Source organism: Anguilla anguilla, chromosome 15 (genome assembly GCF_013347855.1).
Source record: "Anguilla anguilla isolate fAngAng1 chromosome 15, fAngAng1.pri, whole genome shotgun sequence".
Classification (NCBI taxonomy): Eukaryota; Metazoa; Chordata; class Actinopteri; order Anguilliformes; family Anguillidae; genus Anguilla; species Anguilla anguilla.
In genome coordinates this window covers 20,911,303-20,937,316 of record NC_049215.1, presented here as the reverse complement: position 1 = coordinate 20,937,316, position 26,014 = coordinate 20,911,303, and the positions used below count along the sequence as shown (strand labels likewise).

Genomic DNA, 26,014 nt, shown 5'->3' with positions numbered 1-26,014 from the left:
AGAATGTATGACAGCAACATACCATTTATCCCCCCGGGGCACCCCACTTTGCCTCCTGCCTGGTCCTGGAGAGCAACAGGATCTACGGGTTTCTATTCAGGCCCAAGAAACCAGGTGTGGTGAGAAAAGGTAACCATCAGTGCTGAGTAAGAGTGAAAACCAGCAGACCCTCCAGAGCTCCAGGGCCAGGATAGAGACCCCCAGGTCCAGACTCCAGAGCATAACCAGCACTCTGTCAAGCCGGATCTTGAACGCCCTCTGCTTCTAATACCTGGCCGATTAAAGACCACCCGTAGGCCTTGGGGGAAGCGGAGGTCCAGCTGGGGTGTAGATGAAGCCCCCGCAGAGAGGCTAAGCAGAAGGGCTGGTTAGTTTGAGCCACGGGCTGTAGTCAGGGCTTTGATCTTCACTATGACAGAAGAGCCAACAAGTGACTAATTGGGGGCCTCTTGACACTGGAAGCGGTGGGATTGGGGGGGTGGGGGGAGCACAAAGGAACACCTCACTGGACTCGGGGGAGGGGGAACCACCATCCAATCGCAGCTGTGGGAACAGCACCTATCCTCCAATTAGGACAGCCCAAACGTCCCCGGGGCAACATCAGAGCAACAGTTCACCTTAAAAACAAAGCTCGCCCCAGCTCGCCCCTATCCTGCTTGGCAAGGAGGCAGAAGACTCCAGGAGCCTAGCCGCCGCGCCGTCTGCTAACATCCCTCTTCCATCAGGCTTAATGAGAAATCTGTGTTCTACTCGTCCTGCACAAGCTCATTTGAGTGCGCTCGATTCCCGAGAAGCAGCGGGGCTGTTTTCAGCCGCACCGCACGGCGGGACGCCGCAGCTCAGCGCTGGCGCTTTAACGACGCCCATAACGACGCCCATAACGACAGCATTAACGAAAGGAATTATCTGGAAATCCGCGTTCGGCTTTCGGTGCTGAAGGAAACGGCGATAAAAACGAGAGCCAGAGGGTGCGCAGGGCTCGCTCCTCTCGAACCGAAGCAGGAGGAGGAGGAGGAGGAGGAGGAGGAGGAGGGGGAACGGCCTGCTGCCAAGCCAACACAGTACAGTAAACTAAACAGGTCAGCCGTAGTGCTTGGCTCAAGGCGCTGCCGCAACCAATCGAAAAACACGACCGTTATATTTCACAGGCGCACGGTTTTCTGATGAATTCTGAGGCATTTCCCTGAAGAATTTGCCAAATCAAAACAAAAGAAAGAACAGAAAGCGAGCCAACTGGTCTCCCAGGCCGGGGCTGCAGCAGGGCACCCGGGGCTGCTCCCTGAAAATGTTTATACACATCAGCAGGGCCACAGTGCAATTATGTTTTTACATGTACAGCTAATGATGGCTTAAATATAAATGCAGGTATTATGAGAAAAGTCCATAAGTATGAGAATAAACTGTTGGAAAGCATTTAGTTTAAACCTGAAACCTCACAGGGGTATTGTATAGATGGATTGAAGCCATTAGGTCCAAAGTATTTTTTCTTGGAATGTTAGCAATCCTGGACTTATCCTGATTATCCTAAAACTGCATTTTTTCATAAAATAAGTACACAAATGTCCTTTGCCCACTAATTTCCCTCATAAAGTTGAGTCAGTTACACTCCTTGGGGGTAGTGGCACCCCTCATCATGTGGATTTGTCAGTTTGCATCTTTATTTCTGAGTGAGCATGCCTTGCAAGTGAAATACATTTGGCCTAACGGCACTTTGCATAGAGACGCACGGTATCGCCAACCAGAGACGTCTCCTGGGGTTTTATTTCCTCATAGAGCAATCATCAGAGTTCAAAGCAGAACAATACAAAGAAAAAGGCTGCCCTAGAATGCCCTCTCTAAATTGAGGCCGCATGCCATGTGCCGTCTCTCAGCTAGCTCAGGGGCGTCTCGTCGCCGAGCACGCCGCACCGGTAACCTCCGAGGGAGAGCAGCGTAAACAGCACCCTCACGAGCAGCTGTTTCGGGTTTTCCAGCAGAGAAAATGAGGTCATGAGAAAGTCCACCTGCATTTTTTCACCCCGCTTCCCCACTCTCTCGCCCTCCGTCGTTACGATAAGATCTGAGCCATTCCTGTGAATAACAGACTGCATGTCAAACACACCCCTCTCTCTCTTTTAAGGTGTTTGAACTACAGAATTCTACAATACCTTTCCATGGTCAAACTATGAAAAACTGATCAAATTCACAGTGCCCTTTTATTTAATTTATTTTACAGTATTAAAATATTCATATGACATAGCCATGCTTTATGACAATGACAGCGAATATAACCCATTATGTCCTCATACTGTTACAGCCTACACACGAGGGAGACAATTATTGTTTAATAAAGTGATACATCACAATAAATGCTTATGCAGTTATTTTTCTAAAGAAAAAAATTTAGGCTTCACGCTGCTTTAAATGAAACAATGTCGGCTCACTTGCAAGCTCCCTGTAAAAGGACATCGGTGTTGCTTTATTTATTCAGGTAGATTGACGCTGTCCTCACGCCCACCTGGAAAAGGCCACTAGACTGAGAGGCCCTGAGGCTGAGACGCCCTGAGGCAGACACGCCGGTGCTCTAGCACTGCTCCTCCAAGGCTAACACCTGCAGACTGGAGCTGGGAATCAGTCATGCCTGTCGCACTCTCAATTTCTGGAACGTTCTGTGTTGGAGCGATAAAGCACGGCAGTAGAGGCGTCTGTGTTATGGGGGGGTGCAGCTCACGCTTTCTCCCTGCCAATGCCTTTTTGGATAAATTCCTGTGGAGCGTACTTGGGATATGAAATTTGATGTTGAAACCATATCAAGGTTGAGCCAAAGTCATAACTCAGCCAGCGCACCAAGCATGTCACCAGCAGCTCCTTATTTCACGGTCGCTTACATCCACTTTTTTTCCACACGGAGGGGGAGGGGGGTGGGGGTGGTGGTGGTGGTGGGGTGGGGGGTAAACATTTTTGTACCTTTGATTTGAAAGGACATACTTGCATACTTCTTGGTGATAAAATCACTTGAATCCAAGCGTCGTGTCTGACAACATTCAGTGGGACTAAGGGAGAGACCTGTACAGGTCACGGTCACACAAGATCTGCATCTAGAAGTCAAGGGTGAAATAACTCAGCCTACTGTTCACTTCCACCAAATGACACAATTAGAGTATCAAACATTCCTTTGCAAGAGGTCATATTACCAAGGGAGGGCTGTGATATCACTTTAGCAGACTGTTTACACAGTGCAGAGCATATGGCACGTACCATTATATCTGGGGGGGAGGGGGGGTATGCACTCCATTTATCTCAAATGAACATCTAGGATTATCAAACCCATTTAATGAGCAAACTTTGCTAGCTGACTGCTCGTTTCCTCAGCATGTGGCCATCGATGGGGTAAAGCCATTTAGTTTATTAAACTTGAGTCACATGACTAGCCAAGGCCGTAATAGGTTGTTTACGGTTTATGGGAGACGTGGCGGGGGTGTGTGTGTGGGGGGGGGGGGGGATGGGCTGCTCTCGTGTGAGCCTTGAGCATTTCTTTCGAGGGGATCTTTTTCTTTTTTTTCTCCCACACAAGCCTCGGCTGTGACCTTGAAGCCCCGGGACTGCTGCCGTTCCCACGGCGACCCTCGACAGGTATGCCAGACGCGTCACCTGCCACTCAGAGGGCTTTAAGGCTTTGTCTTCAGCCACGCCGCGCTCAAACTCAGAGGAATAGCCGCGGTTCTCCTCTTCCCACATTACCCCGCTAGCTGCACCAGTCCCCACTCCCCACTTTTTATTACCGTAGTTTCCATTATTCATACAAGCACATTACCGGCTCATTTCTGAAAGTGAGTCCATCCAGTCCTTTTCACCTTGGCATTAAGGTTCTGAGGCTTCAAACTTACAACCTTCAGGTTTTAACTCCAGTTCCCTAAATACACAACCTCTGTTTAACTCTGAGCCTTTAAAGTGCAACATACAGTAATAATATGAAGATTGTTTAGGGGTTGGGGTTGGTCGTCTATCTAATGATACAGTCCTGTATTGGTGAACAGCCCCAGTAGTAAAGGGGTGCGGCATACTCAGGTTTAACCTGTGGATCAATTTCTTCATAGTTGCCCCCTTCAACAAAGCAGCGGCACATAGGGGTACCCCCATCCAGTAATGTTCCCTAATGCGCCACCAGAAGAGAACAGCGGTGTCTCATCCCGAGATTCAAACCTGCAACCCCCTGGCCCTGGAGCCGCTGACCTCTCCACAGCCCTGTGGTCTGATTCTTGCCGCGTCTGTTGAGTCATTAACATCTCTCCGTGTGTGCACCCCTGAGTGTAACAGTCACAATGCTGCTATCTGCATTTCAGGATGCAGACACAACCCCCGCTTCTACCCTCCCCCCCTCCTCACCCCCACCCTGGCCCGGCTTGGCACCCACGGCGCCCGGGGGTGGAGAAAAGGCTCATTTGCTCTGCAGACCCCGCGCCAGGGTATCCTCCAATTCATTTGCACTTAAATTTAGCGTAGACTAAACTAATTTGGCTTTATTTGGTATGGTGCCCGTTTCTGTGCTTTTTTAATGGTCTGTCCTGCGGGGAGCGAGCTGGGCTGTACAGACCAATAAAACAACATGTAGACGGGAGCCTGTAAAAAAATAACACATTAAAAAAATAATAAAACGTACGCATGAAGACAGGCTTTCTGAACCCACAGCTGGGAACTCTGCACAATAAACACGCCCAATAGGAGCACGGGCAGGGACCTTGTTTACAGAACACAATTCTATATTAAATGGAGAACATTTAACCAGGGACCTGGAGAACTCAATTATTAACTCACACCACTGACAACGGCCCCCGCCCCAAAACACGCAGGTACGAACACACCCCCCCGAGAGCGTTTTCAATTGCTTTTCACCGGCTGTGTCAGTGCGTGAATGCACCACTGAGTAAATTAAAACATGAACACACCATTAGGCACCGTGGTGAATGTGGAGCGCTGGGTACGGCAGAGACCGGCCTCCGTGTTCGTGCATCCCAGCAGACGTCTGATGGAACAGCCCATTGTTCCGACACTGACTCACTCGGCACATAATATAAACTGTTAGGGCTGTCAGAGCCCCGGCCCACATCCTATCCACACCATTTCCACGGGAACGCTGTCAGACCATACATCAAATGAGTCATAGCCTGCTCGAGATACGCTAAAAAGCGGTTGCTCATTTTTCAGTTTTCATGAGAATCTTTTTTTTAATCCAAACACTCCATTTCTCTGTCCTCTCAGTAGCCTCCCTGTTGATGCCATCGCGGATGCTGGGAAACAATGACGTGGCTTTTTTGCGTTATGTCTGCACAGTCGGTGATGAACCCACAGGATTAGTTTGGTTAGGGGAGGGGAGCACAGTGCAGGACAGAGATGCAGTTTGGTTAGGAGAGGGGGGCACGGTGCAGGACTATGATGCAGTTTGGTTAGGGGAGGGGAGCACAGTGCAGGACTGTGACTGCAGTTTGGTTAGGAGAGGGGAGCACAGTGCAGGACTGAGATGCAGTTTGGTTAGGGGAGGGGAGCACAGTGCAGGACAGAGATGCAGTTTGGTTAGGGGAGGGGGGCACGGTGCAGGACTGAGATGCAGTTTGGTTAGGGGAGGGGAGCACAGTGCAGGACAGAGATGCAGTTTGGTTAGGAGAGGTGGGCACAGTGCAGGACAGAGATGCAGTTTGGTTAGGGGAGGGGGGCATGGTGCAGGACTGTGACTGCAGTTTGGTTAGGGGAGGGGAGCACGGTGCAGGACTGAGATGCAGTTTGGTTAGGAGAGGGGAGCACAGTGCAGGACTGTGACTGCAGTTTGGTTAGGGGAGGGGGGCACGGTGCAGGACTGTGATGCAGTTTGGTTAGGAGAGGGGAGCACAGTGCAGGACTGTGACTGCAGTTTGGTTAGGGGAGGGGAGCACGGTGCAGGACTGTGACTGCAGTTTGGTTAGGGGAGGGGGGCACAGTGCAGGACTGTGACTGCAGTTTGGTTAGGTGAGGGGAGCATGGTGCAGCACTGAGATGCAGTTTGGTTAGGGGAGGGGAGCATGGTGCAGCACTGAGATGCAGTTTGGTTAGGTGAGGGGAGCATGGTGCAGCATTGGGATGCAGTTTGGTTAGGGGAGGGGAGCACGGTGCAGGACTGTGATGCAGTTTGGTTAGGGGAGGGGGGCACAGTGCACAGGACTGTGACTGAAGCACACGTGCCGCTCCACTCTGACCTAGTTTGGGCGCCGTTCTGCGCTGGCGGCCCGGGGGAAGCGCGTTCTGATCCACTCAACTGCATCGCTGCATAATTTCATGACTAAGTGACACAGCTGTGGAGGACTCAAACAGACATAAATAAATGCATACACAAGCACGCACACAAATCACAAAATCATGCAAACATATACAGCAGAGGCACACATACACAAGCACAGTATATAGATATGCACATGCACAAGCACACATAGTCATACGCAGCTACTGTATGGACCTTCCCACAAGTGCACACACACACTATATAGTACATACTTTCAAAGCTATGCATGCACACACACACGTACATACATACATACATACACGCACACATATATGCATGTATTGTGCAGACTCACATAGAAGTACACATACTGTACATGCAGCCCAGTACTGCCCTCCTTATATAAAGCATGTAAAGGATCACCATGCCCCAGTTATGCTGGGCTTTTCCTCTGGCCTATTTCCATAATTCCACTGCACGCCATCAGGATGTTAGACAGCAGTCCAAAAAAGCCTCCCTCCACAGCCATTCAAATACACATAAACATACACAAACAAACAATCACGCATACTCTCTCTCAATCACGAACACATACACACACGCACGCGCACACACACACACACACACACACACACACACACACACATACACACACATGCACACAGTCTCTTTTCATTCATGTGTACCGACTTGAAAATTAATGCAATTAAAATTGTCATTTTCATTATCTCCAATAAATGTGAAGCTTTCTACGCCTGTCTTTCCGCTGATCTCATCTGGGATTAGAGCGAGCTGTTAATCATATTTTCAATGCTCTAATGACATTGTGAAGGAATGCTGCATGACGACACAGAAACAACAAGAAGCCTGTCATTTACTGGAAGCCACGTCCCCCAGGGTGAGCTGATGCACTTTAAAACCAATCACACCAAGCCGTCCAGAGGTATTTATCCGTTATCGTTTACGGACTGTGTCATTACATTAGCAATGAGCATTGACCAATGCGCTGGTCAGGAAGCTGGTCAGCAATGATAAATGTCATCAGGGCTACTGCGTCAGTCTTGCATGTGTTTGTGTAAATAGGTGGAAAAAGCAGCACAGCTACGGAAAACATGCGTTAACAGCGGATGACCGAAGGGCATGCCACTAACCGCTCTCTTAACGTCATCGTGTTCGACCGAGGAGGGTCAGTGCACTGCAGAATGGCATGTGACTCTCGAGTGCCCTTCTGCTGAGAAACGGGCGTTGCAAGGGTGGCTGTCCACAGAGGAAGCCTTCTACACTATGAGGATAAAAGACCTGCACTAACATGAGCTGCAGTATGCCACACACCCCCGTGGATACATTACGACTGTATCAGCCTAACAGCTGAAGATAAGTGCAGATAGTATAAGTGACATAAGAATGTTTGCTCTGCCCACCCCACCCCAGGGCACCCTCCAATTCATGTGTCCTTTGTCTGGGCTAAATTTATTCAGCAATATCCCAGTTTCTGCATTTAAAAATGAAAAAGTACCTAAATGTGACTCTTGAATGGACTGGATTCTGAATCCCCATCTTCAAAATATCCAACAGAAAAGGTCACACTCCAGTAAATAATCACACCCTTGCACACACAGATCCATACACAATCACAATATAATAGTCAATATGTCATAAAATGGAAAAAAGTTAAGAGTTATGGAGGTAAAAGATGCAGATCAGAACAGGCCCTTTTGCCGTCATAGACAGCCGGTTACACCCCTTCAGCTGGCTCCCTTTAGTTCCAGCAGACTTGCCGGAATGTGCATAAATCCAGCCGAAAGGCCACTAGTGTCCCAGTTTCACACTGAAATAAAACTCAAGGGACCAATGCGACTCTTGACGATGATGTGCACACATAAGAATCCAGTAAAGCAGAGAGTAGTGTTTGAATAAGGAGGGGGGGGGGGGGTGAGGCAGCTGCCAAGCGGTCGGCGTGGTTAGCAACAGCATGTTAGCAATGTCACCCGCGAACGCCATCCATCAAAAGCCAAGGACGCCTGCTGTTTTCCCCTCTCTAATAAGACGCTAAGCAAACGCTGATGTAATTGGCAGGGGAGGTGCTCCCGAGTGTGTGACCCACGTCCCATCAGGCCTTGCAAAGACACCAGCGGCAGGTCACTGGAGACCGCTTGTTGCAGCTGTACTGAAAGGAGCCACAATGGCCACTGAGGAGCCATTCACCAATTACTCAGGCTTTCACACACACCCTTCTGTCTGTGCACAGTGCACAAATCACGAGTGTTGCACAGGGAACGTCTCCCTTGCAGAAAGGGCAATATTCTGTATATATCGAATACATTTAGTAAAATATGACTATATTTCACAGTAATGTAATTGAATCTCTTTGTGTGTGTATGATCTGCAGGTAGGCCCTATGCCTTCATATTTTCGGCGCGGTGAAAGCAGAAGGCCTCGTCTCCCATGGGCACACCTCTGAAGATTACGTCTCTTTCATATCAGGGCAGCATACCTCCATTCATGCCCCCCTTTCAAACGGCGCCAGAAAAGCAGAACTGCTCTCCTCTGAAGCGTTGCAGACACAGAGAACCCTGGCGTATCTAACGGCTTTATCAGTGCGGTTCCCACAGCCGCGGCTCGCCAGTCAGCGCAGAGATCTGGGGCCAACGCCACTTAGCCCCTCATGTCATCTTTTATCTTACTGGTAACTGAATTAAGTCTAAAGCCAATGTAGTATCACCTCATTCCAACAGGGAAAACATCCTTATGAACAGTCCACACATAGTCAGTCAGGTGCCCCGGCTACAACCTTCCTATTCTCTATGGTTTACAGACACTGAATGAATTGTTTTTGAGGCTGTAAAATGCAGTGAATCTATGCATAGCAGTCCCACTGTTACCAGGAACATGGGGCGTGTGGCTACAGGTACATCATACAGGGTATGATACAGGGTACATCATACCAAAACTGGCAGGGCAGAACATGCCAATCGCTACAGGACACACTGGACCACCTGCCACAGGACACTGCAATCCAACAACTACAGAGTACATTGGGCCATGTGTTCAAATCCTACAGGCTATTTTCAAGGAGAGAGGGAAAAGAGAAGAAATCCCCCGGGGTAGTCCTTTAAGCCATCTTGTGTTTTCGCGCTTGGTGCCCGCTCAGTTTAACGCTGTAATTCATTAATCCAATGGTCTGCCTGGTCTCGTCTGCGCTGAGAGCATGAACAAGCCCGGGCTTCTCGCTGCGTTTAATCATTCTCTGGAAGTGAAGTGAACTGATATTAATACCGGCGCGATCCTTTGGACCCCCCACCCCACACCAAGCACCTTAATTATATCACTCACCTTGATGGGACCAGTAAATATTTACCCTGGAGTTGGCAATGGGGGTGTTAAATTAGGCCCTCACACAGGAAAAATACACTGTGACTGAAGACCAGAAAAGAAAAGAAAAAATACACATCAGCATGTACACTGATAGGGCAGGTGAGGGGGGATTTGGCCAGATCTGGGGAACTGATGTTTGGGTGAGGTGTTGTGGGGGTGTGAGGGAAGAGCAGTGGTGAAGGGAGGGATGTGTTCTGTTGTGTTATAAAGATCTGCTGAAAATCTGTGTAAGAACTTCAAACGAAAGGACAAGTGGCCTTCTTATTTCCCGCATTAGCTGGTGTCGCCTTTTCGTAGCGTGCAGCGAGAGGCCCTCTCGTCAGGTGAGGCCGTGGAGAACGGAGCGCAAGCAGCGGCAAAATGGCAGCGCACGGCGGCACAGGGAGACGAGTACCGGATGATCTCACGATGGCACGCCCCGGCGCCTGGGAGCGCCCGCGTTTCTCTCGCCGTTAAGCCAGAACTTTGGGGCGGAAAATCTCCAATGCGTTATCTCTCAGGTGAAAACGCTGCAGCGTCTGCACGAAACACATACAGACACACTCAGGCAGCTTAAGCATCAGACGGTAATATCAGACAAAGTATGCTTTTTATTATTATTAATGGCTTTACGATGCCTATATCCAAGAGAAACATTCAGCGCTGCCAATGTTATGTATTGCACAATCGTTCATAATAAGCCTTTGTACTGCTGAACCCCGGGTGAAACAGGTAGCAGAGGGCACAACAGTGAAATCAAGGGACATACATTCATGGGGAAACCTGGTGAGCTACTCAAACCCAAGCAACAACGTTGTTTCGATCCGCATTTAATAGTAACTGACAGTATTTACAACTGACTGTCCATGCGGTTAAGTACACAGACTAATCAAAAAGTTGGACTTGCACAAGGACCAATCAAGCAGACTGTCTAATATACAAATGAATCAGTGCATTTGGCATGGGCCAAAGGGCTTTCCCTGGGCTTTTTGTGTCAGAGGGAAAAACCTTGTCCAGGGGTAGTTCTACAAAACTGTCCCATCATAATCATGATGATGCCTTAAGAGAGGAATGGTTCTTTTTCATTCATGAAAATGGCCCCAGATCTGTCCTCCTGTGGGAGGGGGGAATGAACATTGCAGAAGGGGGTGGGGCTGTAGAGCGCCAGCCAGTGAGTATCTAGAGGGCAGTCCGACGCAGGACCTTCTGTTGCAGCAGATGCCTAGAATATTAAAGGCATCTCTGGCCCATATCCTCCCTGGGAGAGGCTTGTTTACAGTTTAAGGGCGTTTTCTCCATCAGGACCAAATCCATCCCCCCCTACACACACACACACGCAACTACGGGCATCCCCTGGAGCAGAGAATGACCAACTTTCAGCTCCATCCCCACCAAAACAAATCATAAAATCCAGGGACTTCAAAACTAGATTAAAACATTGTTAAGATGCTATACAAACAAATTTCATTTAACTTCCACTTTCATAGATAAAATACATACACACCAGGATCAATTTCAAAAATATATTGTTCCTTACATCAATATATGAAACTGCCAGATTTTCCAGTATATACCAACGTATATAATATATACTGTATGTATTTAATGTTAGCATGTAGTGAACTTCATTGAGTTATTGAATTCAAAGGTACAGTATATTCCTTTTCAAACGGAAATGTACATTGATGGAGCATTGATTCTCTACAGTGCTGGGTTCTATTGCATGTAACAACATTAAATGAAGGGGGTCAGAGAGCTGGCTGATGGACCTCAGCAGTGGTGGATGCGAGGCTTCACCACAGACCCTGCGATTGCCCCAGAAAACAGAGCACTGTGTAAAAGCCTGGAAGGCTGGTTAAGATGTGACGCTAAATGTCAGGTAAACTGCCCAGGCTAGGCGTGTCTGCTGAGCACATAAATAATCTCCCTTCAGTAGGAAGAATGCAGGGAGGCCAGGGTCACGTGGTGGCAGCTGAAGGACTGCTGCATCCAGAAACAGATGTGGACATACAGAGTACAGCACAGAATACTTCCAATGGCTAGCTTTCTCAATGAAATTCAAATATGCACAATAAGCGGTACACGTGTCGCAAAAGTTCAGCCCCAGGAGGGTGATGAGGTCATTACAGACCTTCATTACAGATGGTGAATAAAAAATATTGTCACCAGGAACATAAAAATGCTGATGACCGTGTTGCAGCTCTAGACATTAGCATGTGGTTTGATTCCAGTCTAGGTAGATCACCCCCTCCCAGATAATCAGGTAAAATAACCCACCTCAGTTTCGAATTTGGATGAGAGCAATTGGTTTTCTAGCGAGTAAAGCATCTGCGATCAGTGGCAGATTTGTCTGTCTCTCATTAGCTACGTTTGCCTCCAATTAGTTTGTTACATGTATTAAGGAGTCATGTCACACAAATGCAACCGCTAGGCAGAAGTATAAGCTCATTACCCACAATCCATCTGTTTTACTTGTATTTTACAGAGTGCCAAGAAGAGAAGCACTGCAAAGAATACAATTATTGCAGTTTAATAAGAAGCAGGATTCAAAACGCTGTGGGTAATAAAGTCGATCTGTGGCTCAGAGGGTTCGGAAACAGCAGCTTAAGACGGCCGTGCTCAGTTTCTCCTGACTGGTTCAGATCCTCGAGTTTAAGCCTGCGAGTAAAACTATGCAGGACTGTAAATGATATCTCCAGCTCTCGCCTGTTGCTTTACAACAGTTTCCACGCCAACGGGGCGATCCTCGCAGGGTGAAGTCACATTCCATTGTAGCCAGGGGCGTTTCCCCCAACTGCCCCCCGCTGACGCCACATGACTTTATACGATCGCCCTCGCAGTGTAGGCATCCGTCAGCAGGCGGAGGCCATAAACTCCACCACACACCTTCCATTTTCTCCTCTGCATTTCATGCATTAGACCATATGGCTGGATATAATTTCAGCACTTTAAGTAGAAACGGAACGAATTCAGCCTTTTGGGATAAAAGCCAGAGGTGCATAGACCTAAAGAATTCAGTAACTACATTCAAAAACCAGAGGGGCATCGGTCTAAAGAATTCAGTAACTACATTCAAAAACCAGAGGGGCATCGGTCTAAAGAATTCAGTAACTACATTCAAAAACCAGTGGTGCATAGATCTAAAGAATTCAGTAACTACATTCAAAAACCAGAGGTGCATAAATCTAAATAATACAGTAATTTAAAAAATGAGAGGTGCACAGATATAAATAATACAGTAACTAGATTCAAAAAACAAATGTACTGAGATCTAAAGAATTAAATAAGCGTATTCTGAAAAAATCCATGCTCGATATCTTTAGTTGAGATGAGGCTAAAAGATTAAAACGGTTCAGCACATTGCCTTAATCAGTGCTGTAGCCAACTCTATAGCGTCACCACAGGTATACAAGCTAATTAGAGAAGTATTACCAATCACAGTACTTAACTCGTGGCAGTAAATTCAAAAAGCCATAAACAGAAATGTGCTCTTACAGCTGTGATGAGGCAGTAGAATTAGGTACGTAAGACAACAGCATATAACACCATTCCACTAAAGAAGGCAAAATGCCAAAACTTCTGAACCTGTTGACCCCGTCTAAACCAGAAATGCAGATCTTTTCAGAATGTATCGTTTCAGCATCGCTGCGGTTTTCATCAGAATACACACTTAGTTCTTTACCCTTTAGTACTGTATATTCACTTTAAAGTCCACTGAAACCCATAAATGTTGCTTACCAAACCTGAGTCGCTGCCCCCAATTTGCTTGTGCAATATCACCCTGCCACAGGCATAGGATGCATAAATCTTTGCTATCGCAAACAAATTACCATGCCCCATGTGAACTTTGGTTCAGCCACTTTTTAAATCGATAAGCCAAGCAATTACATATATATAAAGTGCTGGGAAAACATCCTAAATCTAAACAAGTAATTACATCAAGCCACTTGTAAAAAAAAACCAGGTAAGATAACATGGTATGACACAAGATAATAATATGCTTTGAAGATTTGTTTATAGAAGCAGACATGCCCATTGTGCTGTTGCAAATTATGACAAGCATTTAGTGCACTTCAGAACTTCCGCATCTCTTAATCTGCCATTGTGTTGAAGCAGTGTGGATAGATTAATCATATTTCTCCATTCATTCAACATACCACCAGGACCATTGTCAAACCAACACTTCAGAGAACACCAAACATAATTTGTGTTCTTTTATTTTGTGAAAGGGTCAATAAGTGTATTTGATCACTGCTCAACGGCACATACGATAAAAGCATCAACCAGAAAGTAAAGTACAATAGATCATATGGAAAGATAATTCCACAGTAGCAAATAAATCAGTTTATTCTATGGACATGCTCAACTTCTCTTCAATACATTTTTACTACCGAGAAAAAGAAAGTTCAGGCATTACATTTCACTGTACATAACACAGCTGTACACAGTATATTAGACTTCCTAAAATTCAGCACAGTTCTACTAAATGTGATTAATTACAGTCATTTATTTCAGAACTGTATACAAGCAATCACATAAGGACAGTTATGAGTGCCAGTGCTATACTGTCCAAAACAGAGGCCGTGCTGACAAACAAAGGAAGTCATGGACCCATCGTTTAAGGCAAACGCAGACTGATAACCCCGAATGACAGCAGAAAACAGTGCTACCAAAGGCCACTGCTCCCCCCACCTTCCTACAGTCATTGTTTTGGGAAAGGGGGGGGGGGTGTTGGCGCCCTTACCACGAGACCCCCATCCAGGGACAGCCTCTTCAGCAGCTCCCGCCTCTGCAGGTGACTCTTCCCTGTCATCATGGCTCCCGCGTCTCCTCAGCGATGCTCCGTGACCCAGGGAACCACTGCGGGGGAGGGGGGAGAGAGCGCACCGTTAGCCCCGCCCGCTCACGTTCCCGCCCCGCGGCTCAGCTCCTGCAGCAGGTGGGTGGGTTAAAGGACTTTGAGCCCTACGCTGCCATACAGCAGCGGCCCTATCTCAGCTCTCCCGCTCGCCCCGGGCGTCAGGAGCCGGATGTCAACCCATCCGCCCGTCCGAAGCTGTCGTTCATCTTTTCCTCCCCCCACATCCCCGCACTTTGTTTTTCTAGCCTTTTCCAAACAGCGCTGGGAACCGTGGCGACCCGGCCAATGGGAGAGGAGAGGAGAAGATAAACTCTTCACTTCACGCATACTACTCCTTTACAAAGCCCCCCGCTCGGCCATCTCCGGCACCGGCGCTTTCCACAACATGAGCAATGACCTTCCTCATGGGGGGTCAGGGGTCAAAGGCCAGGGCCCTGAGGATCCACCGTGCTTGTGTCCTGAGCTCATTCTATCCTCTTACATTTTTGCTCTCGATCCGAAAGGCAGAGATTAAGTACCCTTCCAGCTGAAAAGCAGCGCAAAGGTGATAAATTCATGTCATCGCCTTGCACTCCCTTTCCCAAAAGTCAAAGGGCTTCATTCAGCAATTCAGAGCCTTGGGATTGAAACAAGTGTCTGCTTTCATTTAATGACAAAGCAGATAACATTCAGAATGCAACGTGGTTAAGGTTGAGCTGACAACCACTTCAAGACTTCAACCCAGGGAAATGGTACACTGGTACAGCACTGAACCGCCAAATCACACAGCACTGCCTGCTTTGCTGACTCCCCATTGGCCGAAAGAGCAGAGCCTGGTTGTGCAAGCCCCACCAAGCAGTCCCACTCACTTCTAAAGCCTCTTTGAGGCTGATCGAACCCCTGTCAATCTAGATACTGCAGCGCAACTATGTTCCCGTCATGCCAAAATTGCACCGCAATTATATTTCAGTATACTCTTGGAGGCGGATTATGGTAAGTAACACAGCGGAAGATTAAAACAGGATTTACATTTCCTTTGATTACTGCAGAGTGAAATTTGGTACTGCCAAATTTCAAACCCAAACCAGACCCAAAACCGAAATCGCTCACAGACACGGTTTAACGATGCTTTGAACGGCTGCTGTGTGCTTGAGTTACAGCAGAAATTATCGTACTGCAATTGGCTATATTTTATTTCTATAGCGTATAGCAAACAGTAGCTACACAGTTTACCAAGGCATGGCGGCCCATCAGCAGAGCAGTGCCATAAACCAGGCTATTAAACCATTTGTCTTACCGGTTAGTAGCGATCAAGCACTGTACGCATCCAGTTTCTGTCAGCTGGTTTACCAGACTCCTTTGCTTTATATACTTCATCTCACTAGTGCTTCACTGCCAGCAAAGTTTCTCTATGTTCGGTGGGATCAGTTTTCTTACTGTTGTCACAATGACGTTTTAATATTTTCACAACAAAACCATTCCCAACACATTTGGAAGTTCTCTCTTTGCAAATTTTCATTTAATTTCATCCTCCGTGAAGTCAGAGGCCTACACACATGGTCTGCGCAGAATGAGTCAAAAGAAGTTAATTTCTTCTCGCTTTCACTTTGTCCCAGACACTCCTTTCTCTCATTGTCAATCACCTCGCAAGGCCCCTCAAACACACTGTTTCTGATTGAGGCATTTACAGGAAACCCCAATTACAAATATGTAAAACCCGCCGCCCCTTTCACCGTGGAAACATGCGGCGACACACTGGCCGGTCTGCCTGTGACCCGCGAGCCTCGATGGCGATTAAAAGGTACGGACAATTATGACATCTGCGAGCCCTATTTTGTGCCGCCACTGATTAGACATCTGAGAAGAGGTGAGGCCTGTCAGCTGCTCTGGACATACACGACAAACTCTCACCAGGGTCAGAGAGAGGGACCGCAGCACAGGGGGTTTGGGGAGCACAGCTGGAGAGGAGAGGAGAGGAGAGGAGAGGATAAAGAGAGAGAAGCAAAGAGAGGGTATCACTTCTCTAAGCAGCTTCCTGAGCCTCTCCACTCAGCGCGGCCGGCAAACTTCAAAGTTGCTTTGTTGCTCCTTGATGACACATGGATGCATATCAATGATTTAGCCCTTTGCTCTCAACCTGCCTGAAACAAACTGTTCAAACTTGTGCATGTTACAGAGTACACAGCTACGCGATTTACTCTCATGACAACCCAAGGTATGGGCTATGTTCCTTCTGTCAATCAATAAAATCTTTTGCTCCTCAAAAGAAAGATTTATTTCTGGGGCACCTGAGGTTAGGCACCAGCGCAGTGCCACACCCGAAAACTACTGGAAACCGTGACCCTCCGGTCCACAGTTCAACAATCCAACCGCCACAGCTGAGTGCTGCCCTGCCGTTGGTGTGCATAAAGAAATTCACCTACTCGCTTTTATTTTCATTTTCCGGCGTACCTTTGGTCTGGTAACAGTATTTACAAGCAGTCGTTAACCATGTGATTTCCAGTTCCTTAACTCTAAGCTTTATTGATCTTGACTGTACAAATATAACCGCAGAACAGTGGTCTCCACTGGAGATGGAGAAGCTTCTGGTTTTCGTTCAAACACACGCGTAAATTGTTTAATCAGTGCCAGCGGTTGGGTGGGTGAACCCCCTGCTGTTCCAGGTGGCATTCAACTGCCAGTTGAATTAATCAAATCAATAAAATGTTACTTCTTACAGCGATCCTGGCAAAGAGAATTTTAGGAAGCTCTGGAGAAAAGGCAGCAGACTCGGTATAAACATGGGGAATTTAAGGGCGCTGATGTTTCTCTAGTTTAATTGGGTCTTTTGACAAACAGACAGACACAGCGTTTGAGTAATCTGTGAATCCAAGCAGAGCATAGTAGTGTTCACACCATTTACACACTATGAGCCACATTACAAGTAAGACACCATTTCCACACTATGAGCCACATTACAGGTAGAAGACACCATTTCCACACTATGAGCCACATTACAAGTAAGACACCATTTCCACACTATGAGCCACATTACAGGTAAAAGACACCATTTCCACACTATGAGCCACATTACAAGTGGTGCCTTTTCCGTGAAGAAATAAGCCTACTGAATATAGTAATACAATTCACATTATATCCTCCCTGCATGTGTGTTTCTGGAAAATAAAGCAAGGGTTTAAGCCCTTATTGCAGCACCTTGGCTTACCATCCTTAATGCCTTTCACACTGTTCCTTTTCATTGGGCTGAAAGGCTAACCCTGTGCTCACAGCAAGGCCACAATATGACTCAGAGAGTTCAAAAGTTCACAGGAGAGCTCTCCATTAAAAACCTGCCTGACCCAATGCAGCTCCCAAACGCAACCGGATCGACAGGACCCAAAAAACGGGAAAAAGCACTAAAGCCCCAGGGGCTACATGCTAGGAGTGTTTTGGAATGGATGTGGGGGGATATTGATGTAGGCCTGTTTTTTGTGAATGAGTTGTCCGGATCGCCCCGGGGGGTGTGGAATGCGGGCTGACCTTTCAGGCCCAGTAGGACCCCGTCCCCAGATACGCTGTCTGTGAGCGCAACAATGACGAGGCACAAGCGTTTCCCAACCCACACCCCACACTAACCTACCCACACCCAGCACTAACCCCACCCACACCCACACCCTGCACTAACCCCTCCCCACCCTGAACTAACCCCACCCACACCCTGCACTAACCCCTCCCCACCCTGCACTAACACACCCACACACTACACTAACCAATCCCCACCTCGAACTAAACCCTCCCCACCCCGCACTGTCCCCTTACCCTCAAATTCCTTTACATTAATTTACTGTCAACCAGGCACTTGGAGCCAGGATGATGTGCATCTTCTCCATTTATGCAGATGCACCTGCAGAATACTATAGCAGCTGGGCTTGTGACTCAGAAGTTGCAGGTTAGCAGACGCTCTTATCCAGAGCAAATTACACAACTCTTACATAGCATTTACATTGCATCCATTTATACAGCCGGATATATACTGAAGCAATGCAGGTTAAATACTTTTCTCAAGGGTACAACGGCTCCTAGCTGGAAATCAAACCTGTGACCTTCAGGAAGTTCAGGTCACAAGACCAGTTCCTTACCGATTATACTACACAGCCATTTTTTAAAAAAGCATTGTAGGAACTGAAGGGATTCACAATGAAATGTCTTGGCCTAAACACAAACTGTTTCCAGGCAACACAAAACTGGCCATGTCAACACATGACCTGGCCATATTTCAGCTAATAGGATATGCCCTGCCCCATTAGCCAATAGCTACCCGTCTGGGAAACCAGGTGCGTATGGGTCATCTGAGCCAGTGGCACAAGCAACAACAGGTAAGCGTGTCTCAGCAGACCCTGTGAAAATGTAGCATTCAGACTGGCCCATAATTACAACTGGTCATTCCAAACTACTCTCAAAAACAGAGTAAAATAAAATGTTGCTAAATAAAAGTTTAGCTTTGAATTTTTTATAACAAAGAATACGGTTTTATCTGACAAAGGGCTGCACTGTGTTTTCCGTAAGCTAAAACCACATTTATTAGGCTGCGAGGGCTTTGTGCCTACTGGGTCTCGCAAAGTCGCCTTTCACTCGATCGCGGGTTAGACAAAGGGTGCGCTCTGGACGACACGGCGACCAATGAAAGGCGAGCAAGTGACAAGCCTCTGTTGGGGTGCACAACGCACTGTGTGCACACACTGGCGGGGCCGAGCCGGGACCTGGAAAAACAAACAGGCGCCATTCTTTCTGAACGGCGGAGGGAGGGAGAGCCGAGCGACGAACGAGGGGGAGGAGCCAAACAGGAAAACGCAGAGACGCCGGGGCTGCAGCGAGAGGAAATTAAAGGCAGGGGAGGGGGCAGGGAGGGAGCGCTGTGCTAATTAATATGGCAGAATATCTATAAATCACATATTATAAATTCTGCAATGCTTACCAAAGGGCTTGACCACTTTTCCTAGGAGTGGGGGAGGGGGCAATGACATCAGGGCCAGATACTTCTTACACTATATTAACAAAGCAAAATTAAAGTCCATATGTGTGCAGTATAAACAAGCACTGATTAACAAAGTGCATGCATGTTTAGTATGTTTGCAGTACCCAGATGCAAAGCTGCACGTATGGTGTTGCACGGAACCTGGGCTCAAGCAACTGCTAAACATTCAATTGGCAGACAAACCCCCACTCCCCCCACCCCCTGTTAATTATGTCAGAGTGTGAACAGGCTTCCAGGACACTGCTGAAAGGTCCTGCTGTATGATACTGCTGATGAATGTGCAGTATGTATTGATAGTGTGCGACTGTAACGGGCTTCAATGAGATGGACTTGCAGATAAGTGCTACGATCTAATGTTGCCTTATCTCGACTGTTAGGGTGACCATTTCTTATAAATCCTTGACCCTCTGTACTTTCTCACTGAACAATGACTGCTGGTGTGACTTCTGTCGAAGCCTGACTAGGGCGGTTTGCTAATGACTTGGAATTTCTTGCTTCACCCTTTGCACACGCAACATAAAACAACAATCGCAATGGCAACTGTAAAAAAAGCAGATGTTACCTTCACTTAATGGAGCAGGTTTGGAATTAAACACATTCAGTCTGTAGCAGTGAATAAAGACCTGCAATGACAGAATGGAACAAAGACCTGCAAGCTTGCCAAAGCAGAGACTCCGATTAAATACTTCTGGCAGGGACAGCAAGCTGTTATCTGGGCATGTCTAAAGAGCAAAAATAACACTTACTGGAGAATACATTATTATGGAGAACTTGTGTTTTGTTTTGAAAAGAGAATCCATCATTCTTTGCAAAGCCCTTATAAAACGGTGCAGATATATACAGTGTAGTAAGTGTCATACCAATTTTCTGGCACTGAATTTTCTAAGAATAGAATCTTAGGTCTCTCTTTGTTCATGTTGACAGTACCGAACAATATTCTCAGCACATGGGGGCATCAATAATCATGTTTTTTATGAGCAGAGGGCTTATTTAGGCAATTGGAGACCAACTGTAAGTTACTGTTACTGAAAAGTCTTTGTAGTCCAAAATGACTTAATGACTTCTCTCCAGGAGATTTTCTTGTGTAAAGATTTGATCCACATTTTCTAAAAGGTTGTTCAACAAGCAAGTGTTCAATTGGAGTAGCAAGGACCCACCAAGTCCATAGCCCTTAAGCTTTGGCCCAGACTTCCCCCTCGCCCCCTCGTCTACACTCTCAAATGGTCTGCAGAGTCAGGTGTTGACATATCAGTGAAGGCCGCTAGCAGAGGAGACAGTTGGGGAAGTAGTGTTAATAAAGCTTAGGGCACTCACAGACAAGAGACGTTCACATGCAGGGAACAGTAGCAGAAATAATGGACCTCAGCAAAGGCAATCTGGCGGCATACAGCAAAGAGCATCACAAGGGGGCGTGTCAAAAGGCCACTCCAGCGCATGGTGAAAAATTTCAACTTTTTCTACACAACCGCACAATTTTCTCTGTGTGCATCCAATCCCATGGCAGGTTCACCACAGCAGGGTAGCCATCAACACTGATCAAAGAGCATAGTGCACAAAAGACGAGAAAGGTATACATGCCATCTATCAAAACACCACAGTATTCCAAAATTTTAAACACACACACACTCATTCACAGAGTATCATTTACCTGGAGAAAGATAACATTTGCATGGTGAAGTTAAAATGACTGGGTATGCCACTCAAAAATAGATGCCCTGTAAACTTTGGCCTCTGCTGGGCACTGAGTGACACCCTGCACATGGTAGTCAGCAAAGTTTCTGGTTTGATTTTTAAGGGCCTAGTAAGCCCCCCAAGCACTCAGTAAAATTATCTCCCAATACTTTTGGATACACTTGCTCTGGTGAATTGGTACAGGCAACACCAAAGGAAGTGCTTCCCCTGGGTTATAATTTTTAAATTGAACCGCCCCAATGCGATGTAAAATCTCCACTCACAATGTTACATTTGTGATAATTATGAATAGCTCTCATTTTGTATGGGCCAGTTTCACAGACATGGATTAACCATAGTCGTAACCTAAATTCATTTTTTAATAGAGATTATCCATACAAAACTCACTTTAATCTAGCACTAAACTTAGTCTGTGTCTGTGAAACCAGCCCTGTCTTGCCATGCATGGGTGACTTTTAGCAGGTCTCTCACTTTCTGTGGTATACCTGCCTGTACTCAGAATTTTACAACTCTCAATAGTTTGTTTGTTTATTTGTTTGTTTGTTTGTTTAATATTTCTGCAATAGACTGGCAACCTATCCAGCGTGTATTTCTGTCTCTCGCCCAATTAATGATGGGATAGCCTCCAGCCCTGACCAGGATGTTTAATGTTTGTTTGTTTGTGCACCCATTATTTTTTGTCGGGCGATAGTTCAACAACAGTTTGTCACCATTTGCCATAACGTCATGTAGGCTAGCTCTAATGGGAATCATAAGTGGGTTTTAAAAAAATTCCTGCAACCGTCCCGCCCCAAAGAACCCATGCTGCATCCTGGCCCGGATCAAATGGGTTTCCTGCGCTGAAGACCTACATACCACGGCACACTTAAGTCAGCAGATTGCATTTCACATGAGCACATCATGGCAGCTAGTTATGGAAACGTAATTTTCAGCACACTGTACATATCTAGGGCACTGTCACGCAGGGCCGACAGTTTAGCAACTTCTGTCCAAATGCTTGGCATTATTCGCATGTGCTTTACATGTAATCAGAAACGTTCCACGCATTTCTAACGTTCGCGTGCGCTAAACTACACATTTGAGATAATGACAAGAAATAATTGCACGAGTTATGAGCGACAACTGATCATTTACCCAAAACGCCGTTGCTATTTCGAAACCGGTGAGATACCTTCAGTCCACACAAGTCACTGCATGCATTTCTGAGAGAAAACAACTAGCTAAATGCATACGTTCTATCATTTGTCTCGTTAGAGCTATAATCAAGTTGCCAAAAACCTACTTTCTGGTTGCCAAGTCCTCGGAAGAGAACCCTGCAACAGGTCTGCTGATGCGAAGACGTTCGAAGTATGTGATTTGTATTTCTTGCTGAGAGATAGTGTAACTCTGTTTCCTTTGAAGGCAGCTGAAAACATGCCGTCGTAAATTCCCACCGAGCTGTAAAGCCACTCGGCTTTTTCTCACTCCGAGCTGCCAGACTGGTCCTCTGCAACACCCTGCTACTTGTAAATACGGGGGAGAATGGGTGGAGGAGAAGGAGGGGGAAGAAGTTCCACATTACATCATGAGCAGCTGTTGACGGCCGGGTGTTTATTAACTAGCTGTCAGAGTCCCGAGACCGCCTTCCGGCATTACCCCCGCCTCGCTCTCGCACACACACAGCTTGCTCGGTTGCATGCTCATATAACACTCCCCTACACGTCACCGCTTCTTCTCCAAGTGAATTTTAAATAGTGTCATCTGCTCTAACGACAATCCATGTCGTTTTTAATTAACTTAAAGTTGAGGCGGATTATGTGTGTGTGTGCGTGAGTGCGCGGGGGTCGTCTTGCTGTGTGCCGCCCCACTGCAGCACTAAACATTCCTCAAGTGTCTCGACTCGGCTCTGCCCCAGCGGCTCTGCAGAATGAAAACATTTTTTAAAGGGAGACATGTGACTCGCAGTCTCGTTGCCAGCCAACTTCCTCAGTAAAGTGACTGAATACCATTAGCCAGCTTTTCTGGGGGCTTCCACTGAGTCGTTCTTTTCAGCATCGCATTCCTAAACCGAGGAACGCGTTCGTGCTCCCTACCCCCAAACCTCACAGCAACAAAGGCCAATAAAGATGCATTGGTGAGAGAAACAAGTTAGAAAAGTCACCTCTTTTTAGTTGAGGTATTGTTTTGGAATGCGGTGAGGAAGAAAATATTGCCTGTTTACCATGAACCCGTTCACGGGCACTTCAAACTAAATTGCTTACACCAATTAGCCTACATTCCTTAGGTAAACTGAAAGAGAATATTTATTTAGGCCTACACCCTTTGCACAAAAAATTAACAGCTAATGCAGAGGTATCCCTTAGTATGTTACTGGGTCAAATGACTGAAGCACATGCAGACAAGTACATGAAATGCCCATACTTCTGGAGTCAAGCACTCCAAATAGCCTACTATTTGGTAGAGCACTGCTCTCTGGGGGTCAGACTCAAATGGGTGCAGAACTCCCAAGTGGGACGTCTTTGAGCCCCTGAGTAAGGTACTGTCTGCACCCCCAAATAACAGGATTCGTTTTTCAATCATAATCCTTAGTTTATCTCATCCATTTTTGCATAACAGTAAGTGCTGATGTGGAAGTCTATCAAGCTGTATCTTTAATGTGAGGGCGGATTAGTTTGCTGATTAGTCAGCATGAGACCTCAGCAGATGCTTGCTGACCAATGTAAAAGCAGTGGCCATTTTCAGCTTAAATGCCGTTTCAAACAAGATAAAAGGACACCTGTTGGAAACTGCTTTGGGCAAAACGATGGGATATGGGATAGTTTGGACATTCCATGCATTTGTAAGTCAATCCCATGAAGATGTATTAGTCTGTCTCTACCTCTGGAGTTCAGTTGCTGAGTATTTATTCTGAAATTTAAAAAGAAAAAATAAAGCAGAATTCCAAGAGAAATGTAGTCGTTCAATTTTTTCACATTAAACTCAAAAAGCTGCACTTTACAGAGATGTTGTTCTGTTGTACTGTGAGTCACATGTGTTGCCTTTCTTTTAATGTGTTCAGAAATTATTTGACATTTTTAATGGGCTCAACAACATTTTATTTTGCAGTGACACATTTCAGGATGTTATATTAAAATGGAAAGCAAAGTGAATCTGGTTCCATTTCAAATTCCTCTTATAAGCACTCCCACCCTATGGCTTTGTTCTTGATGCATTTGGCTGTCTCCACAAACTGAGATACAATGAATCACCAAAATGCATTTCACAGCCAATAAATGTCTTTGCACTTTTGGATTCATTTTAGAAATTCATTCCTTTGAATGGCACAGTGTGAGCCAAAGTAATACCATTGATTATGTGTTGTGTGCAGTGGGAAAGAAAAAGAAAAATGTTTTTCTTTCCAAATTGCAAGTTTCCAGCAATGTGGTCACACACAAGCCAAAACATGCAGGAAAGACTGCCGACCCTGCACAACCAGAAAACCTTTTTTTCACAGGGGCAACCTCCACAGGATATTTGTACGCCCCTTAATTAAGATGGATGTCTGGGTTGTTCTCCATGAGGCTGCTCCTGTGGGTCAACTGCACTGAGATAACTTGATGCATCCTGCATCCTGCAAACTCCGACATTAGACTCACTATTAAGCTTGCAAATCAACATTTTGTTTTATTGAGGAGGAGGAAAGAGAAAGGACAGTCATACTGTATTTATGACAAATTTAGGGACTGTATATGACTTTTGGCATACATACAAAAATTGCCTTGAGATTACATCTGCTGATATGATGAATGTTATCAAAGCAACAGGGGGATTATCATCTCTATGATGTGGCTTGTGTTTAAAGTGGCTAAAATAAAAATATACTGGATTAAACTGAATAAATTTGTTTACATATTAAAACAAAATGCTTTTCAATCATTAAAGGACTGAATGGCATTTTATGGTCACAAATGACACAAATTTACAATTTAATCAAAGACAGTCTATTTATTGAATGATATTGCAAGTGATTTGTTTTGTTATCAAAAACACAAAGTACCTCAGCAGCAATCACTCTATGCAATACAACTAGTATTATTTATATTTCCTCCGTAAATGTAAAGATACAAACATTACAGAATGCTATTTTACATAATATTTGGTGTTTTAAAGAAAGACATAACTGACAGAATAATCAATTCAGTCTCATGGACAGACAACAACAGATTAGTCCTCTGGAAGACGCCCCTAAAATCAATTGGATCCAACTTTTTTAGGAATTTTGTTCATCATTTAACTCCTGTTCTGCCTGAAGCCCTGTGACAAGGCAATAATCCACCTAATATATGGTTTGGCCCGCCGCTCCACAAACCCTCCCCTTGAGACAAGAGCTCAAACTGTTTAAAGCCAGGGGTCGATGCCCTGGGGAAGATGGAGGAAATGAGAACTGGGGAGGGGAGGGAAATGGCATTTCAAACTGGGACAAGAAGAGGAAACATAGCCTTCTACACGCCAGATTGTCTACAATTCTTTGGAAATCGGTGCCCCCCAACTTCAAACAATGCGAGGACTCTGATGGATCCGAAAGCACCCCTGTTCGCCAGGCCAGTGCGGATTCAGACTAATGAATCATGATGTTTACGTGGTGCCCTCCACGTCCGCTCCACTTTCCGCTGAATACGCGAAAACAAACAGTGACAAGGGGAACAGGCTTGAAAGGGCTGTATTTGAGAGGAGACTGTGAACATAAAGTTAATTATGTCTTGCTCTTCCAGAAAGCCAGAGGGCCAAACTCTCATGCTCGTTTATGGAGCAGCACTGGAGAGCATTTCGTCAGCAGCTTCACACATCCACAGGGTGGTTTTATGAGAGAATGAAACCCAGGGGAAGTGTTTTGCTAGCTATAGCAAGCATTTAGTGACAGAAGCAT

At 46.1% G+C, this 26,014-nt stretch overlaps 1 protein-coding gene across 2 annotated transcripts in view; it reads right to left on the bottom strand.

The window, feature by feature from the left end:
• The window catches only part of LOC118214273 (nck-associated protein 5-like), a 195,553-nt gene that overhangs the window by 162,063 nt on the left and 7,476 nt on the right, over window positions 1-26,014 (bottom strand). Inside the window, exons 1-2 of one of the 2 annotated variants that reach the window (XM_035394117.1) lie at window positions 22,412-22,812; window positions 14,328-14,443 (exon numbers count right to left, since the gene is read on the bottom strand). In XM_035394117.1, coding sequence (XP_035250008.1) covers window positions 14,328-14,399 — 72 coding nt within the window. In that variant the 5' untranslated portion in view covers window positions 14,400-14,443; window positions 22,412-22,812. Of the gene's footprint in view, window positions 1-14,327; window positions 14,444-22,411; window positions 22,813-26,014 lie in introns of those variants that run through there. The other variant, XM_035394118.1, reaches the window with a different exon arrangement.